The sequence below is a fragment of the Triturus cristatus genome, chromosome 12 (genome assembly GCF_964204655.1).
Source record: "Triturus cristatus chromosome 12, aTriCri1.1, whole genome shotgun sequence".
NCBI lineage: Eukaryota > Metazoa > Chordata > Amphibia > Caudata > Salamandridae > Triturus > Triturus cristatus.
Genome location: NC_140595.1, coordinates 69,496,484 through 69,515,935, shown reverse-complemented (window position 1 = coordinate 69,515,935; position 19,452 = coordinate 69,496,484). Strand labels below are relative to the sequence as shown.

General features: G+C 41.8%; 1 protein-coding gene across 1 annotated transcript; it reads right to left on the bottom strand.

Moving 5' to 3' along the window:
* Positions 1-3,828: 3,828 nt before the first annotated feature.
* NDUFA11 (NADH:ubiquinone oxidoreductase subunit A11) lies at positions 3,829-19,056 on the bottom strand. Its single transcript, XM_085637745.1, has 4 exons — positions 18,901-19,056; positions 8,561-8,653; positions 6,120-6,242; positions 3,829-4,065 (listed from the first exon to the last, which is right to left on the bottom strand). Exons 1-4 carry the CDS (start codon positions 18,977-18,979, stop codon positions 3,953-3,955), a joined length of 408 nt encoding a protein of 135 aa, XP_085493871.1. The 5' UTR covers positions 18,980-19,056; the 3' UTR covers positions 3,829-3,952.
* Between the last annotated feature and the right edge of the window lie 396 nt (positions 19,057-19,452).

Genomic DNA, 19,452 nt, shown 5'->3' with positions numbered 1-19,452 from the left:
GTAACGGCATGACGTCATGCCAGGTGAGCGTTGTAGGGGGAAGGGAAATCCTTTAAAGAGTAATTCTCTCTCTGGATTTCACTTCTCTTTTTGAAAATCGTAAGCAGCAACATCGTCGTGGTGTCACCAGGGCTTTCATTGGAAGCTTTTTAAACATTATATATAACAAGCCATAGTTGCTGCTTATTTACCTAATGCTACTAACAACCATTGACAAAGCCAATAGTCCTGACTTGTTGAAGGTATGATGATGTATCATATCTAGATGCAATGAAAGAAACAGCAAAATACACACTATGCTAAGCACAGTTTTTTTTAAGTTTAAGTGTTAAGCCACGCCCTTAATTACACTGGCCACGCCCCTTTGAGAGACCCTCAAGTTTTTCCATCCCACTATAACAGGCAATAAAAAGAATCAACATGGATACTGTTGGAAACCATACAGCAAATGTAAGAAATCAAAGAGAGTCCTATGTCGCCCTCTGGTGGTTAAAAATGAGAAGTTTTGAAAACGTTAATCGCGGGATTCCCTAGAAGCAATGCATTTGCATTTAGTAGGTATTTATTTATGGCCCAGGTGAAGGAAGCCATTCATTTTTGCACTTCGCAAGGTCTCGTTTATTTTTTCAACGAATTAAGTGGTTTTAGAATTTTCTTTTCTGCAAAATAAGTAGAAACAACAGTTTATTCTTGTGCATGCGTTGTCTCGATTTCTCATGAGCTCGCGGTGGCAGATGGCCTCCGGTTTGACAAGGCCAATAGCAGGCGCCTGGAGGGCTGGGACACTTTGCTCATATTTCCAAAGCACTACCTTTATGGAAAGTGCATGGCTTCTTGAATTGAAACCGCTTTATAACTACTTGAGTATGCAGCCAGGTGGCCAATACACATCCCATGACCAGTTTTCACCTTTTCGCATGGCTAGGTCATTATGAAGCATGTTAATGCCAATTTTCGTGTGTAAATGTGCTGGTCAAGGCAAATTCTGCAGGGAAAAAAAACACTTCCAGGAGTATTTTTTTAGGTCTCGCCTGACCCAGCGCATGCGCTGGTCTGGCGAGACTTTTTGAGAGGGCTCCACAAAGTGCTACCAGGCCAGCCTAGAGCTACAGTGCATATGTAGTTGTAGTCCTGGTTCATTCCAGTTGAACTAACACACCTGAACAAAATTATTTCTAAAGATGATGTTTAGGACTAGATAGGCCGGGCCCTGAGGACAGATGTGGAACCACAGAATGTCACGCTGAGCCCCGAGGATAGATGTGGGTACCACAGAATGTCCCCCTGGGCCCAGAGGACAGATGTGGGTACCACAGAATGTCACGCTGAGCCCTGAGGATAGATGTGGGTACCACAGAATTTCCCGCTGGGTACGGAGGACAGATGTAGGTACCACAGAATGTCCCGCTGGGCCCAGAGGACAGATGTGGGTACCACAGAATGTCCAGCTGGTCCCAGAGGACAGATGTGGGTACCACAGAATGTCCCGCTGGTCCCAGAGGACAGATGTGGGTACCACAGTATGTCCCGCTGGTCCCAGAGGACAGATGTGGGTACCACAGAATGTCCCGCTGGGCCCAGAGGACAGATGTGGGTAGCACAGAATGTCCCACTAGGTACTGGAATTCCATACGGACACTCATTCATATACCCAATAGAACTCTCTCTCAACCCCATCTTTAAAGTAGGTCTATCACTACAAAGAGTGACTCACAAGATCTTTGGGGCCTTTGGACCAGAGAATGAATGACCCTCGCCCTTCAAGATCATTCATGCAAATTATCCTCAATGAACAAGCGATAAAGGACCCTCACAAAAGTATAAAAGTACCAAGCGCGCGCTGGCAGCAAGTATTCCCCTACTTAACGCAGATTCAATGTCCTATTGTCCCTGCACTGCAAATGCTACCACAGTAGAGGTCAGGCAAGACACCGGAAAGTGCCCTTCCAAACCAAAAATAAGTTTTATTTTTAGGATGGTGTAGCCACACCCCATACAGGTAGCAACAATTGAGCTGGAGACAAAAAAAGTGAAGTCCAAACTAAATTATCAGGAATACCCTACATGATGACTTAGTATTGCAGATCAACGACCGGAAAAAATAGCAATGCACAGAAAAGAGGAAAGTGACAGACTCGTGAGGTATGCATGCAATTTCCAGAGCCATCCAGCGGGTTCAGGAAGTAACAGCCCACCAGTCCTCGTCAAAGAAAACAAGTCAGTCCCGTAAACGTTGTTGTTCCAAAAACATAACAGCAGGTAACTCACAGGACTAGTCAGCCCTAGGTAGTCATTGTGGAAACTACACGAAAATCCCCTTGAGTGCTCATCCTCCACCCCCTGGATTATACTCTCCAACAGGACATTGGTTTTACCACTGTGCCCTCCTAAAACCTGATATTCACATCCACGGCGAGAAGCCATGTCTGCCAAAAGAGTACCACCTCCGGAACTCCAACCATCGCGATAACCTCTTTGTGGCTGTGTGTTCATAGGTGTTGGCGCGCCTCCTTCCTTTCAAAGCTTTGTTCACTTTCCCATCATTAATGCAGCTGCCTTCCCTTCTTGTTGGCCAGCGTTCATCGTGCAGCACCATATCCCTGGATCAGCCTGCCGAGTACAAACATCTAAAGTCTGCGACTCCTTAAAAACAGGGTTTTGCGCTTTTATTCAATTGCTTGCACAATACATGCTGTAAATGACAAATCTCTAATTTGCAGCAAATACTTGCCACAAAAGCAAGGAGTTTGATGCATTTACAAGGAAGAAAGTCTATGGTGAGTTTCTTAGAAAAGTACGTAATGTTGAAAGTGGAGCATTTGAAACAGAGAAGCGGACAAAAAACGCCTTGAATTCACATCAAGAGATAATTCGATTTGGCAATAAATCGACCATGAAAGGTCGTCGATGGAACATACTGCCATGGTATTCTTTAAAACTTGGAGAGGGTAGAGACTGAACTATAGAATCAAGCTCCTAATATTCAGGGCATTCCAGCAGGAATTCATTTTGCTACTCATTAACCAAACTATTGCATCCCCGATACACTATCCACTCCAGATCTTTTGGGAGGGTGGACGTAATGTCAACACCAGAGGTTTGTCAATCATCCGAGCGCGTTGAACATGGATGAATACAGGATCTCCTAGTCAGCTGGTGGTAGGAAAACTATCAAAAGAACTGTCCTCGAAAGCAGCATAACAAAGAATATACACATGGGCAGAGGATCTCTTCAAATGGACTGCCAATCATCCGAAAGGACAATTGGCTGAGAAGAGGCACAACATATACTGGCCACTACAATGACTACTCTTCTAAACGGGGTGCACAACGTCATGACTTTACTTTGAAAGCCTTGACCAATGCACAAGGATTTACTTTAAAAGTATATCAATATTCTGATTATTTTGTATTCTCACCAGCATTTTGTAAGGCATGTGAGTGATGTAGCTTTGAAAGACAACCAAGAAACTGCCTAGAGGTACTCACTTCTATGGCAATATTTTGGAAAATCTCTGACTCGTGCCATCACCCTACAGCACCATGGGTCTCAGACACTAACGTTAAGGTTCACTAAAACTGTGCTACGTTATAGTAACCACCAAGCACCCAAGTGCAATCCTATGCCCTGAAGATGTCCGAAGTTCAGTAGACATTTAAAAGGGTGAGAATCTAGAATAAAACAGTAGAGGCAGATTTATTAGCAAGAATGAGAAGGCCGCACAACTTCATAAAAATAATCTCTCATCCCTCGCAATACCAAGTGGTTCGACTTAAGAGAAATAACTGTACACAAAGATTTAGTAGGACGATTCACATACACAAATATATTCTTTATATTTTAATAGATAAACCACAGAATAGTATTACAGATTTTAGCTTCCTATTTTACAAGCAACGTTGCAAAGACGGATTCTACGGCTCCAGAGTCTTGCTCCACACTTAGAGGCCGTTATAGCCGCGGTGGTCCAATGATTCTGATATTCTCCATCTTGGCGATCTTTGCAAAGGCTGCAACTGTTCCAAAGGCCAGGCACGCGGTGGTACCCGTCATATAGTTGTGAGCTGTGAACACAAGGAGAGGAGAATGACGATTCTTCTATTATCATACAGAGAGAATCTTGATTTCATTAAAGACTACAGAGACTAACATTATGCAATATACTGAGAATCAGTTGCCAGCAATGTACACTTGAAAAAACCAATTTTGTTTTTCTCATCAATGCCTACTCTTTTCTTGTGAGAGCAACCCATAGTGATTGCTCTCTACATACACACACTAGTCTATAAGTACTGTAGAAACTAATGGGGCACAGAAAACTAACGTTCTAATGGGGCAGTGCTCCACTATCAAATGATATTCAATAAATAAATAACTTTAATCCAATAGTACTTGTTTGTTGCCCTTATTATAAATGTGTTTTAAAAACTTCTCCAAAAAGTGAAATAATGTTCCACCGAAACATTCCATTAAAAAGGTTTGTTCATTTGCGTTTTTTTAGGTAGTTTTAATTAGAATGAAACATGGTGGTCTTATTTCAACACACGTCGTATCATCCCAATATATTACAATTAAGTTTCTCAATGTACAGCATTTCATTTCAATGAAAAAGTCAGATTTTGCTATAGGTGTAATTAAGAGGACACTGAAATCAATTTGGCTGAAAACCATTCCACTGAAAAAAATTATTAATTCTCAGTGGCATCCAGCCCTGTCTTTTGCCAGAATATTTTTGGAGCTTTCCCCCAAAGCTAGCACTTACATAATATCAACTTTGACCCCAACATTGACCCTTATTGGTTAGCCTGACTGTAACCACACCCTAACCACAGCCCTTGGCCTTACCTTGAAAGGTATCTTTACTTCGAATCCCCATCTCTGCACTAGATTACACCAAACCTAGGCCCCACAACCATTTACCAAGTCTTCATCCTAACATTTATTCTACATAAGCTTGAACCAGACACACTCCTAACCTTGTCCTTAATATCATAATTCAGATGAATTGCAGTGGTCAATTTAATGTTTCACTACACTTTTTTTTCAAAAAGTTAAACTGGGGACTCTGGGCTGTATTGTGATGAAACAGCAGGGTACCTTGTTCTAATCAGTTAATATGTGGAGTCAGTGTTTCAGGTGCTCACTTGTAAAATGGCTGCCTGACCATTGCGGAACAATGATCCTAAAGTTTTGGGTTCTCTTTCCACGCAGTATTTGTACGTGTGGCACTCGAGTAAAAAAAAAAGTACAGGCATCTGGCTCAGTGTAATACTTGACCTAGGTTCAACTACTGTAACGTGGTGTGCCATTTGCAAGGCCTGCGTACTCCTTTCTTGTGTTGACTTTGGGTGAATGGTGGAAATGCAGTAATCTTGGAGGACAACCCACTTGCATTGAGATGTCAATGCCACTGCTGTATAGTAGTGCTGGCTCTCGCTTGTTCAGGTATAGTACTATGGTTTCCTTCACATAGAAGCGCAAGACACAAAAATGGCTGCTTATAGTCTTCTTTTATTAAGAGTGGGTTGTTTATCGGTATTTTTTTAATTATGTCTAGCGCTAATTAATTAAATAAGTGACTGAAACATGTACATTATTTACATCATAGATACCCCTGACGAAGGTTGTTACCGAAATGCATTGGGTGTGATGTTGTCATGCATAATTTTGGAGGACTCGAGATTCGGAAAATGCTCATGTTTAGGCCTGGATTGGCAATCATGAAGTAAATACATGCATAAGTAAAAAGGAATTTCGCTGCTTTGGCGCGACAATGAAACTTGGATAAAATATGGAATAAAATGGATAAAATTTGGAGTAATTATGGTTAATGCGTATTATTGAAATACCAAAGTTCATGTGGCTGTGCAACTCGCTTGATGACCTGCAAGGCGCGGGCCATCTCTTTTCATGCTTATAGCCCCCTACCATGCTGAGCTGCTTTGTGGTCTCTAGAAGAGACTCAACTTTTCATCTTTTGAAGATTGATAGCAGATTATTACAGATCTGTAGGAGGCTCTCTAAGACATTCCTTTATAAGAGGGAAAGTAAGTAATGGAGGAGAGTTTAAAAGGTGTGAATACAGCCTTTGCCTTTCTCAGACTAAGTTACTACTTACTTCTCACTCCAAGAAACACTCCAGATGCACATCCGCCTGCAAAGTAATTGAGTGGTGAGTCTGGCTTCTCACGGATCTGCGCTGTGATGCAAGTGGTCATGCCAAATATAGCTCCAAGAGAGGCTGCGGAGAGAAAGCAAAATCAGTACCCCAAAATTACAGAAAAGTACTTGGACACTGTTTACATTGCTCCATACAGAAGATGGGAATCCGCCTCACACAGACCAGTTGCCTCCCTGCATTGGCAATATAAAAAACTGACAGTACTGATTAAAGACGATTGAGTTTGTGAGTAAATGTAGGCCGGCATACCCTGCGATTAAGAGCTGTTACCGCAATCGTTGAGTCTACATGTTTTGGTGTCACTCCACTATCTCCAAGGGCACCCCCTGATTTGCTTTGTAGTCCCTGGATCTAGCAACCAGCTTATCGGATATCATTGCAAATTACATTTCTAATTGTTCTGCTTTATACAATCAGCAGGAAAGATCCCAGCGCAGAAAAGTAGAACAGACAATTATTTCTATTACATCTGAATAATTACATCTATTACATCTGTTCTGCTTCATTTAGTTCTGCCCAGTTAAGGCTTCCTGTTCCTAACAGCTTTCTCACTACTAATGCACCCTTCTGTTTTCCAGCCGCTCCATTTTCATTAATGCTTCTGTTTCACAAGCAGGTCTAACCATCATTAATACCCCACTCCTGCCTTACAGCACAATTCCAATTAAGATTCCATTTCTTTCTAAGACCTCGCCCCCATCAATGCTCGGCTTCTTTCACTTCCCCACTAATATCGCCTGTTTCTTTTAGAAATTGCCCCCCATTAATGCTTCCTTTTGTTTCCTCTTTGATCGCCGTCTGAAACTGTAGAAGACACCAGGACACATCAACATACAGCAATTGATGACTATCATGCCTGAAAACGGATACGTCAAAAATGGCAATGCCATAGGGTTTTGAAGACAGGAATTCTGCTCATGAGCGCAATGGTGCAGGCACCTTCCTTTTATATGACAGACTTAATGGGAGCTCAAGCCACCTTTAGTGAGTGGATGTAACCAGAGTATGAAGCACGTACAACCTCACCTTCACCCCCTAGATCAACGATAAATCTTAACAGCATTCTTCTTTAACGTACAGTACATAAAGTACCCCAAACAGCATAAGAAACCGCCTGGTGCTTGTAGTAATTTCCCACCTGGATTATTTCAACACCATTTATCGGGATTTACAATAGATACCCTAAAAATACTGCCAAAGATTTATAACAACTATGCAGTAGCCCGAGTCTTTGAAATGCACTTCAGTCACCCCCACAAAAGCCAAGAATACCCTCCAATAACTATGAATTAAATAAATAAATTTGAAACCCTGCATGTAGAACATAAAGCACTGCACAATGGTGTCACAAACACAACTCTGAGGTGTTCAGCAGACACTCCCGGTCTGCCTCACACAAGCGACTGACAATCCACAAAGTTAGTTTTAAAGGTTTGGGTAAGGTTTCTACAAATCCAGTGCCCAGCCCTGAGACCTTCAGCCACAAAGACTTGAGATTGATTTCCTGATGTTTCACAAAGGTCTGAAAGGACATTCACTTCAAACACTATATGGTCTCGGAACACCCTAATATGATGGACCCACCCAAACCGTGCACCCGGCTATCCGACCAAAAGGTTCCAATAGCCACCAGTGATCCCCACCTGCTCTCCTAGGCGATAGCTATGGTGGTGGTTCCCTCCGGCTGTACATAAGACATACATGTATGTTACCTTCCGTTATTTAACTTCAGTGAGAACATCCAAAAAACGTCATGAATGTCCATTCAGATATCTTCGAAATTAATGTTTTGAATGCTAATTTTTTTGACAAATTATATGAATTTGAAAAGCTTCATCCAACAAGGAACGTTGCAAAGTCAAGGAACAGGGTGGTGACTAACATCGCTTTCCAAGACCCTATATGGTTAATCACAAGCACCAAGTAGCGCTGCTTTTCATTCTGTGACGCCCAAGATAAGCTTTTAGAAAGCAAGCTTCTCAAATTCTGATATGTGTTCTCATGTGTGAGATAAACGCAGGCTGTGCATTCTTCAGTCATAACATGCATCACCAAAGTAAAACGAAATTTTTTTTACCCATTAAGATAATCAAGAAAGGCGGTCTGTTGAGCTTTACCGACTATACAAAACAATGTGGTCATCACAGTAATGCTCAAGCAAAAAACATTGAGGGTGTTGCTGTTTTAAAACAAATTACTGTAAATGAGAATCCCACAATCATTTACATTAATGGCGACACCAGAGACTGTGCGTCCTATGCCAAATGCAAGTCTCATTACGGCTGTCAAACATGTTCTTACGAAATTTGGTAATAACGTAACTTATCCATATCAGACAATACATTAGGATGTCGAAGGCTAGGATAAGTTGTACTTACCCATAGTGAGAGTGGCCCCAGATGCCCTTTGTAATCCCTGAAGTGCAGTCTCTGGTTGGTATATGATAAGATGATAAGCAGAACCCACCAGTCCTGCAAACGAAAAGAACATGTCAAAAGCGAGCAATGTCTTCTTGATACCTAAGAACAGAGGACATTTCAAAGTCCGGCTAATACATCCAACTTCCTGATTTGTCAAACAAACATACAGACTTCATCCAACACCTACAAAGAAACTACACAGATCCTAGCTCCACCTGTCTAGCACTTCCACTCACTCCACCACCTGGTATCGGAAGCCCCAATCCCCTTCATTTCTCCCATCATCCCATTCTTCTGCGTGACCTGCTTTTCACAGCATAAAGGAATATCCTCATGGACACAGGTTAAAATTCAGTGGAAGAAATTAAGAAACATAGTCAGACAAATGGAATGGAATGTTAGGCTCTTGCTGCAAATGTGAAAGAGGATTAGAAAAAACTCAGGGCACGAATGATGTGTTGGAATGGTGATGAGACCAACTACCACAGGACGTGCGGCTGAGCATCACGATGGTCGTGTACTAAAGTGCCAAAAAGTAAATGTCTCTGTCAAGTCAATTTAAGATGTGCGGTAAAGGCAGTAGATCAGCAATTCAAGGAGCGTGCTGCATTACACGCTCACTACTCCTGCCTAACCAAGGGTGACAATGTGTACCACAGTACCAATGAACAACCATACACTTGATATGCAGTATCTAGAACGAGGCACCAAGCAGGAAGCTTTATCCCTGAATGTAACGGACTGTGAGACACTGGGCCAAAGCTGGGTCAGCCAAAATCCAGATGATGTGTTGGAGATAGGTCACTCGATGAATCTGCAATTGATAGACCCCAAAATAACACTATTTAAAATTGAAAATGCAGGGAGATGATAAATGAAGGGCATAGAGAAATGGAAGGGTTCAACATTTTCAAAGCTATTATGCTCTCACAGTAGTACACACACAAAATTGTATTCTTGTGTCGGATGTAAACTCTGTACCTCAAAATCTGATTGTGCAACTAAAACTGCCACTTTGTCCATAGTTTAAAATTAAACACATTATAATAAATAACTTTTTGACAGAATGGTCAGAAGTTTCACCAAGAGAATCTGCATGCACAGCTTGACTTATGGTGTCCATAGGACAGTGGGGTATTTGTTCATCTGTCCATGCTCCAAGCTTGCCCATTGTCCATGACAACTATCTTGTGTCTAACTTTCAATATCCTCATAGGTTTAGTGAAGACGCCAATCTTGTCTTTGCAAGTTCTTGTCTCTTGAACACCACACATTCGAGCACACACCAAGTTTGGTCCAAAGCACCAAATTTAGTATCATATCTCTTTTGGTAATCCTACACACTCTGTGGAACCCCAACTGGCTCTCCACCAATCAACCAACTGGAAACTAATTATATAAACGTAACACAAAAGGGTAAATCCTTCAAAATGAGTTACAGGTAGTATAAGACAAGACCTCAACAATTATTGAAGAGATCTATTAACAGAATTTCCAGCCATGCTAGCTGATTGGAAACATTTCTTAATTGTCATGTCATTTCTTTTGAGTTTCGCCCATTAGTTCTGAGACAGTGCAAGGAACCATATAATGGCATTTTCACATTTCTACTATGAAATCCTTAATACCATCTAAAGCAGGTATTCTCAAAGTGGCCCTCCTGGCCTTTACACACGGCCCCCTGATCAACAGCAGCACTGGGCTTCTGTTCACTCAACTCAGCATGAACATTAAAAAATGTTAAATAAACAGGCAAGCCTTTACTTAAAGGTTAATTGAAGTCAAGAAAAGGAGGTAACTTGGTTGTCCTGCACCATCTTGCAGCAAAAGTGTAAAAAAAAGGATAAGGTATCTTCAAAATTGTAAAAGTGTATTTCATTAACATGCATAACCATTTCACCTTAGTATTTCAGATTATATCAGTGCATTGAGAAGTATTTTTTTAAAGTGATAGTTTTAAAATATGAATTAAAAAATATTCCTTCTTTCCCCCCATGCTGACAACAATGCCAATAGAGAACCAAGAGGCAAGACAGTTGGTATTTGCACTCTTGGGATGTCCTAGGTACCTATTACTTATGAACATTCTAGTTTATTAAATCAAACACAGTAGAAGGTTTTTTACAGCACACATCCTGAAGTAATGTATTTCAAGGTTCTCTTATATGTGATAATGAAGAAAAAGGAGGGAAAGTGAAATAAATTAACTGCCTAGGATCAAACAGTTTGGTAAAGTGGAGAAGCTGGGATTGACCCCAGTTTTCTGATTTCACATTGTGCAAGTCAGCCACTAGATGGATATGCTTTGTTTACCCCTATACCCACATTAACACCCCCTCCCCACCAGGCCACTACAGCGCTGGCATCAATGCAGCCCTTGGACAAATTGCAGACCCATGGGAAAATGTTTGCGAGTAGCCATGATCCAAAGAAATATATATTTGTCTGTCACTATAGCACTGGGGAAACCTACCAGAAACGTGTATCTAAGAAAGTTAATCAATATCTTGGAAGTGATGTTATGCACACTATTGGGTACAATCCAATGAGAATGCATTTACCACTATAGCTGGGGGTGCTGAATGGTCCTTCAATATCTAGCACCAACTTGTCCCATTTATCTGGAATTTCTACAGAAGATAACAGGGCCCTTCTGTAAATATGTACATTTTACTCATTCTACATGTTACACTTTCTGCTTCATAATGGAATCGGTGCTAGGGAACCAGTACTTAGCTCTAGTCTTACTTTTGGTAACGTTTCCGACAAAGTAGCCTTTGTGAGCTTGATCCGCAAAACCTTCCTACAACCACAGAGGGAACAATCTTCTCAACTCTCATAATGTTTCCCATTATAATCAGTTCATTTCTTACTTCCCAAAGGGTTTTAACATCATCAGACAGCTCACTACATTAGCCTGGTCAACTTTCCAAAATATTCCTCATAACCCCTGCAAGGGATGCATCTTTCTCCGTCCATGCTTCCTGGCTGATATGGATATGGATAGAACCAAATTCTCATCTGCAACATCTTCTTGGTTTTGACATATATAGGCATCCAGGACAGTCCATTCACAGCTAAACTGCGTTCTCTGAGAACATAGTTAACAACTGCACCTTTCAAAATCCAATGGCACTTTATCTCTTTAGATGTGAAAACAGATGTGAGTGGTGTATGACGTGTCCTTAATGTCAAAGGCAGACCCCACAAAACCAATTTAAAATCATTAATTGCCCCAAAGCAAGCAAGGGCTTTGCTCGACTTTGAAATAATTACACTCATATTCCTGTAAAACGCAAAGGCCACTATTCTTTCTCTTGATTCCACGTTTGGGAAAGAGTAGGGCTAAGACGTTTAACACTAGCATGAGTGGTAAAGGTGATTTTGTGAGGGGAGGGGCGGAAATAGTAATGATTTAACTCTTTATTCAAAACTATCTGCTCATAAATGGCCCCATCGGAATTGAATTAGTTTCTTTAGTAACATTTAAAGGAGATATATCGGATTAGCAAATTTTTTCTGCATTTAAGCATTTATTCCACTAGGCTAGAAACGGCTTAATTTCTTCCATGCAAGGTGGCGTTAGTGCTTCCTAGCATCCTCGATAGTTAATATCTTTCCTAATAGTGAGAGCTGGGTAATCTACTGTCCAAACAAACTACTTTTTTTCATTTTAACTGTTAAAATTATCCTGTTCAGAGGGATTAGCACCTATGTAAGGAGCTATTATGTTCTGCTTCTGACGCACCGTGTATTAAGCTGTTGTCCTGAAAATACAGAATGTTTTGGGAGTTGCATAGGAGTATTGATTTAGCCTCTGGAATATGTCTGCTTCAGCCATCTGACCAAAGGGCACCCTGTAGCCTCTGTACATACCAAAACAGGTAATTAATTACGTCAGGCATCTGGATTCGGAATGTAAAGCTAACGGATGGTGGGCCTACGGCAGGTCAATGAAGCTGAAACAACTGGCTTTACCAATTAAACCAAGTTTATGTTAATCCTATATAAGCAGTATTTTTTGCCCCAAGTGTTTGTATTTAGATCTTTCAAATCCACATGTAAACAAGTACCTTTTCCTCCTGCTTTAGTTACAATAACTATTGAGGATAACCACTCAGCTATTTTTAGGTCTCGCCTGGCGTAGGCTGCGCGCATGCGCAGTCTCGCTGGCGAGATTTAATGAGATGTGGTATTTTCTGTAAGGGGCATTAAGCCCCGCCCCTCTTTTCTACTGGCTGGCGTCACCATTTATGCTAAACGGTGGCCAGCCATTGGAAAAGAGGTGTCGGTGACGTATTTGCTCGGCTTTCTGAGCCGTCCCATTTGGACGGCCTCGTCTGCTTTGCGTTCGTCGCAAAAGGTTTCTTATCTTTATGGGGTCAAACACATGGCCCCATAAAGACAAGAAACCTTGTGGCAGAAGCCGAGCAAATACGTCATGGCGAGCGCTTGTGTAATTAGTAATGGAGATGATGAGCGCCAGAGAGCAGGTTCCAAGGGCTGGTTTCTTAGATGGTTTGTTCCAGGCGGGTCCTCACACTTTTGCTGCTGTGAAGCATATGCTACAGCGCCGAGTTCTGCTTCGATGTGAGCATGCGCAGAGCCTTTCGGTCCTAGCGTCACCTCTTGTTTAACCGTCTCGCGACCTCTCTAAGAGAGTCCCGTGCGCGCCTCTACCAATAACGACTACGCCGCGCGCGCCCTGCTCCCCCGCCTGTCTGGCCAATCAGTAGGCACCTGGTCTCGCTGCGCACGCGCCGTTGTCTTAGTCCTATCCTGCTTTTCCCGGTCTGACCAATCAGTGTGCCGGTTTTCGCCAGTGTCGCGTGCTGTCTTTTGTCCCACCCGGTTTGTCCAATCAGGGACCACCTTTACTCCGGCCTCACACCATTTGCTTCCCGGTTTAACCAATCAGCACGCCCCGGACCAGCAGAGCAGGAAGCCTGCACAGAGCGGAGATCCAACCGACGCCAGCGGCGTCAGCATCTTGAGGAGCAGTTGGGAGAGCCCGGGAGCGGGCCTCGGCACCGGCGGGGATAAGAGTGGGTAAAGGGGAGGAGGAGGGTGGGCAGCACTGGGCCTAGTAGGACACCCCCTTAGCAGGCCCCCCAAACCCTGTGAAAAGCTGTCCTTGCCCTTAAACCAGTCCCCACAAAGAGATACCTTGGATGAAGAACCTCCAAACTGTTGCGTAAGGAATTCACATGGAGACGACCTTCCCAAGTTCTCAGAGACCACTAAAAAAAAACTTATTTTCTTAAATTCCTGCCATATTGAGGCCTCCTGTCCACTCGGTAACACTTTAAATGAAATCCCTTAACTAAAGAACTCTGACCCACTAAAAGAAACACTATTGCTTAACGAACCCCACTCCATTTAACAAAACGTTTTTTAAATTAACAAACAACTCTCTTTGCTGAGGCTGCTTTCACAAAGTCAGACTCCTAAAGTTCCCCTTTGCATAAAGCATTCCGCGTGAAGACCGCCCCTCCTTTCCAGGCTAACCAAGACCAGACGACGTCATCTCTGAAGGAGACTGTCCCGTCCGGAAGCGATGCTCCCTACAATGGACCCCTTGCATTAAAAACGCACATCCTTGAGACTCCTTTCCAACAGTTTGCCGCAGATTTCACGCAATTAAATTGGCTTCTGGCTCAAATTAGATCGAATGTTAAGTAAATAAGACTCACGCGGGACTTTGCTCAATGAGAGAGCCTTTGCAAAGGTTGGCTTGTCTCCTTTCAGTTGCTGATTGCTGTATTCAGATGTTCAATTCGTAATATTAAATTGAAACTTTGTTGAAACAGTATCATGTGTAGAAATGACTGCAGAAAGAACAGCATTATTGTGGCATTATTTAACTTTTCTGATTTATCCAACCCGTTGTATAATTGGTCTCTCCAGTGCCGCATAATTCCAGTGGCTCTACCATAGGCCACCTTTTCCATTCAGCAGTGGAGCGCGCTCCTTTGCTTTGTCTGAAGGGAAAGAGCTATAGAGATGAAATCCCAGAAGTGCAAGCAAGGTACAGCTCTTCTGGGCTAACCGCAAAGAAATCTTCCCTTCGGATCTAATGAAGGGGCGCTATGTAGGAAGGTGCCGTGGAAATTCCACAGGTGCTGCTACACCCAACAACTTCGAGAACACAACTGCTTAATAAATACAGGTGCTTTTTAGCTGCATTTTATGTGGTAAAGCAACACTAGTAATTATCACCAAGATAGCAGTGAATCCGAAAGATTGGTAACATAGTGCAAAAGTCAGAGCAGCCGATTCTCTCTCTACCTGTCTGTTGCTGTTTTATGATCTGACTTGTTTGAAATATATACTTCCTGCATGTATTATGGCGGTGCATGCCTATTTCCGGCCTTGAAAGGGTCAATGAGGGTAAATCTTCGGTTCACTTGTACGTCTAGGCCAGGGACCCATACCAACAAAGACTGTATATAAAGGTGACAGCTTGGGAACTCCAGAGAAGATATGCAGTTGGAGCTGGGCAAGTGTTTCGAACCTAAGGTTAATGCTGAATGTTATTCTGAATTTGCAATGAGGTTCCTGTTCGAAAGCATTTATGCGCTTTTAGACCTGAACTGCCTGACTCCGAGCTTGAGGGGCACCTTTCGTTCTTTATGGGATAAAGAACGCAAATAGAAATCAGCCACCATATAAAAAGCATGCCTCCTCCCTGTCGCTAGAATGACCACCAATAACGGCAAGAATAGTTTGACTTGGAGAGCACTTGATGTACAGATGACGGGCAGTCTTCTGAGGTTTCAAAAGAGCTTGGTGTTGAGCCGAAGTCAGACGATTGTGTTAATGTGAGTTGATGTGTACTTCCTTCTATGCTGACAGGATTACCTTGCACAAGCCCGGCATTCAACACAAACCCAAAAGTACGTTGAGTATCTTCACGACTTTGCTGGGAATCCGGCACTGTGTCCTAGGGGTTGTGCACCCGAACCCTGTAAACAGTACCCACATCGTTGTAGCATTAGATCTATTACGTCTATATATTTTATGTTTTGCATTATTTTGTGGCCATTGTGTGGTACCAGCGTTTGTCCTCCTTCACAAAAATGTCCTGGGGTTCCCAGATGCTGTAATAGGTGTTGGGGTTCATCGCCAGCTCTTCTTCATGATCGCTTGCCTTGTCCCATATTCCCTCGCGCGGGAACCACGCTGCCGCTCTTCCATCTTTTCATACTTTATTATGAGCATTCCTGCCTTACTTGGCCCCGCACTCCTTCCTGCCTTACTTGGCCCCGCACTCATTCTTCCACTTCCCTATCTACATGTAATTCTTCCTCGCTTACACTTACTTTCCAATTTTTGCATCTCCGTCCCCGTTTCCAGAGATAAGACACGCACTCTTTAGTGCAATATAGTTTAAGCAGAGGCCGTGCGGAGCCCCCACCCCCCCAAAACAACAATCTGCCCGCCTCATCTGAACAGTCACATCCACCCTCACCCAGCGCCATTATGGGGAAGCTACTTTAGCGATCGGCTTGTCTCTACCTCTAATAAATACAAATATATGCAGGCATACATATACATATATATGCCTACATATGCATGTTATGTACATGAAAGTTTGAAAAACACTAATGCAAGCAATGCTAAGACACGGCCTAATTACAAACAGAAATGCTTTAACTTAAACGAAGGCGAGACCTATTGCATTTTTAATGCTTGTTATGGGTTATAATCACACACTCTGCTTTAGGTCAATCAAACGCATCCCTCAAAGGCTCTTTCAAATGTGTAGATTAGAGGGTATTTTTTGCACCACTGGTAACACATTTGATTTTAATGCAATCCCATGTTTAAAGTTACAAAGTAAGCCTAACTTAAGAAAAACAGTTCTGGTAATTCTGTTAACTCATTTGTTCCTGTATATGATCCAAGTATTTAAAAAAATGTGTTCTTTTTTGTTGGGGGTCTAATTTAATCCCTAGTTCTTCTATACCACAAAAAAAAAAGCTTTGCCATTAATTATTGAAACGGCTGCCATAAATATAGCTCGTCACAGGAATTTAGTGGTTTTATTCTAACCATAGAGAAGAATGTGTTAACCTCAAAAAGGCTTAAAAAGGTAACCACCAGACACCCAACACTGCTTTTTAAGAGCGGTACATAAAATAAGTAATCGAGTTTCACTAACCAAGAGCCTGACATGTTCAGTTTACACTGAAGCGCAAGTAAATAAGCAAAAACATAACGAACCGGTCTGTTTAATACATAGATATTTGACCTGTAAAGACGTCACTTGAAGATATATAAAACATAAGGATTGTGGCTTCAACTGCAGTACAGGCAACATGATAACAAGAAAATGACAGTCATGTTGCAAATAAATAAATAAATGTTTATTCACTACTTTCTGGTCAATGTTGTGTGACTACACGGAAGTGTCTCCTCACTATGACCAGGGCACATAATTAACCCAATTTAAGGATAGTTGTGAGTAACGTATGGTTGAATGAAAAACACTTTCATAAACACCTACTATTGATTTGCAGTGATTATATACATTTGCATGAACACACAGTGCATAATAGATGTGTTTTTGCTTTGCAGTGTCCACCAAATACAGGAGTGTGCTGAATAAACATACAAACGTTGTGACTTTATATTCTGCTTTATTTCATATCTATTACAGGTTTGTCTATTAGAGACAAAATCAGGTAAGGGAGCCTTATGCCTCATTAATAAACATGGACTGAGTGCCATAGAGGCAGTGACAGCCCTTAAACAAAAGCCTAGATGAAGGCCAAACATGTTGGCTGTACAAAATCGAAACATGTTGGCTGTACAAAAATCATTGTATTTCACTGAAATCCATACATCATTACATTTTAATCATATGCAGGGCACCCAATTATTAAAAAGGATAACCTTGCGGGTAAAGCCGGAGGTATTTTTAAGATATCTGGATCCTGTGCCATTTCATTAAGAACTCCCGAACATCGATTGAGTCCTCTGAGGTGGCAACCCATCTACGTTGGTGTGGATAGGTCACTTATGATGAAGAATGCCATGAGAATAAGAGGGTGGGGTGACCTATCAATAATTTGGGGGACCTGTGACACACAGAGGGAACTAGAAGTGTTTATCCTCAGAGTGCGCTCTAGCATTACTGAAGGTGTAAGTGTATTGCCGGAGGTCATGCTAGGATATTCTACCTCAAACTCTCCAGTGGTGTACATATGCTCCTAATACTGTTCAATCCAGGAAAAGCCAGTAAATTTAACATACAGAGTGCCGGTTTTCCTGCACACGCAACTTTGTACTATGTAGGACAGATCTAATACATTCTTAAATGATGCATTCTTCTAAACAGTCTCTGTTCAAATAGTAATCATCTTTTGTGCTTTTTTTCCTTAGGATGCTAATATGTACAAAGATGTTTTTTTTACAAAGACTGTTTCCATAGAGACTGAATTAACATTAGAAATGTATATTGCCAAGTTGATTCTCTTGTTTCTGTAATGCATTTTTTGGGATTTTTCCTCCATAAATGTATTGGTGGTTTAAAAAAAATGTAATACTTGTTTTTATCTATTTCTTAAACAACATTTATTGTAACATTTTGAGGTCTGCTTTTCAACTGTTGTATATAGAATGATTTGTTGCACTCTTTTGGGTTTTATTTCTAAAACCAAATAAAGTTGATATTGATTGATTCTGTTGCACATTATATAATGAACTGCACAACATGTAACAAAGACAAAAAAAAGTCACACATTCCCCTCTTGTGCTATTCCAGACAATCTACTTCACTATTCCTCATTTACACCGACTGTCAAAGCAAGCCACGTTGACATAATTCAGTTCTAAAGGTGGCCTTATGTCCAAATTCACTGCTTAAATGTCACCAAATTCTGCAATCTTATATATTCTAGGTTGGAATTTAGAAGCTAAAGATGAAAACTTCTTACAATATTTACTGTTCATCTTGTTTTTACACTGCATTTATTTTGAGGTCTCTTCAGGGGCTCGGCTCGTTCTTTGGCTTTTAGTGCCAAGCCACCCTGGCCTCGCCCGGGTGTCTGAATACCTTTTCTGTAATTAAACCTCTGGTTTTATAGCTGTAAATGTAACTGGGCGCTCACCACCCCAATCGGCAGAACAATTTAGCCAATGAAGTACTCCATCAGCTTTGCCCGCCCCTAAATGTCACCAATGTACCGCACTGCCCCTCATCCAAACGGGAGCCACATCTACCACCCACTCCCAAAATCACACAACCCCCACTATTTGGAGTTTCGAGGATTCTGGCAGAACCATGCCCTCACCAATGGCAGCCCCAAGCTTGGTGGGGATCCATGTCTTCTGCAAACAGTCTGTCCCGTCCTCAGCGTCCCAGTACCCCATCTTCAACGCTGCAAGGGCACACAGCGGCAAATCTCGCGAGAAAAGCGGCCGGGAGTCTGGTTCATAGATGGAACCAAAGGACGAGTGAGGGTGAAGATTAACGAAGCGGCCATCTTGAAAGGGAGCCAACCTAAGTGGGTGCAACGTTAAAACCAACACGCGTCACCTGAGCGCTGTTTCGCTTAAAGCTTACAGCTTAAACGCATGTACTTTTGTTGCCATAATCAAATAGTAATTTTGATGTTACGTTTTTCAGTAATTTAATATTGTTATGAGTAATGTTTGCTTATTTTTGCATATCATGTTCTAAAAAATATTTTTTTAATCTTGTGCAAAATAATAAACTCGGGTGTTATTATGATATTCAAAATCATTCATGCTTTTTTTCGTTTTGATTTCTACGGCGCAGTGCCCTAAATAATTATAAGCGTTTTAAGATGGTTTCTGCTTTTTCAAGGTATGAGAGCAGGAGG

Bases quoted from the DNA above. Each gene is read 5' to 3' on its own strand.
- NDUFA11 (XM_085637745.1), bottom strand. From the start codon at position 18,979: ATGGGGTACTGGGACGCTGAGGACGGGACAGACTGTTTGCAGAAGACA. The intron at 8,654-18,900 runs GTGAGGGCATGG...TTTCGTTTGCAG, and splicing joins CAAGCTTGGGGCTGCCATTG to GACTGGTGGGTTCTGCTTAT. The intron at 4,066-6,119 runs GTAAGTAGTAAC...TTGTGTTCACAG, and splicing joins AGTGTTTCTTGGAGTGAGAA to CTCACAACTATATGACGGGT.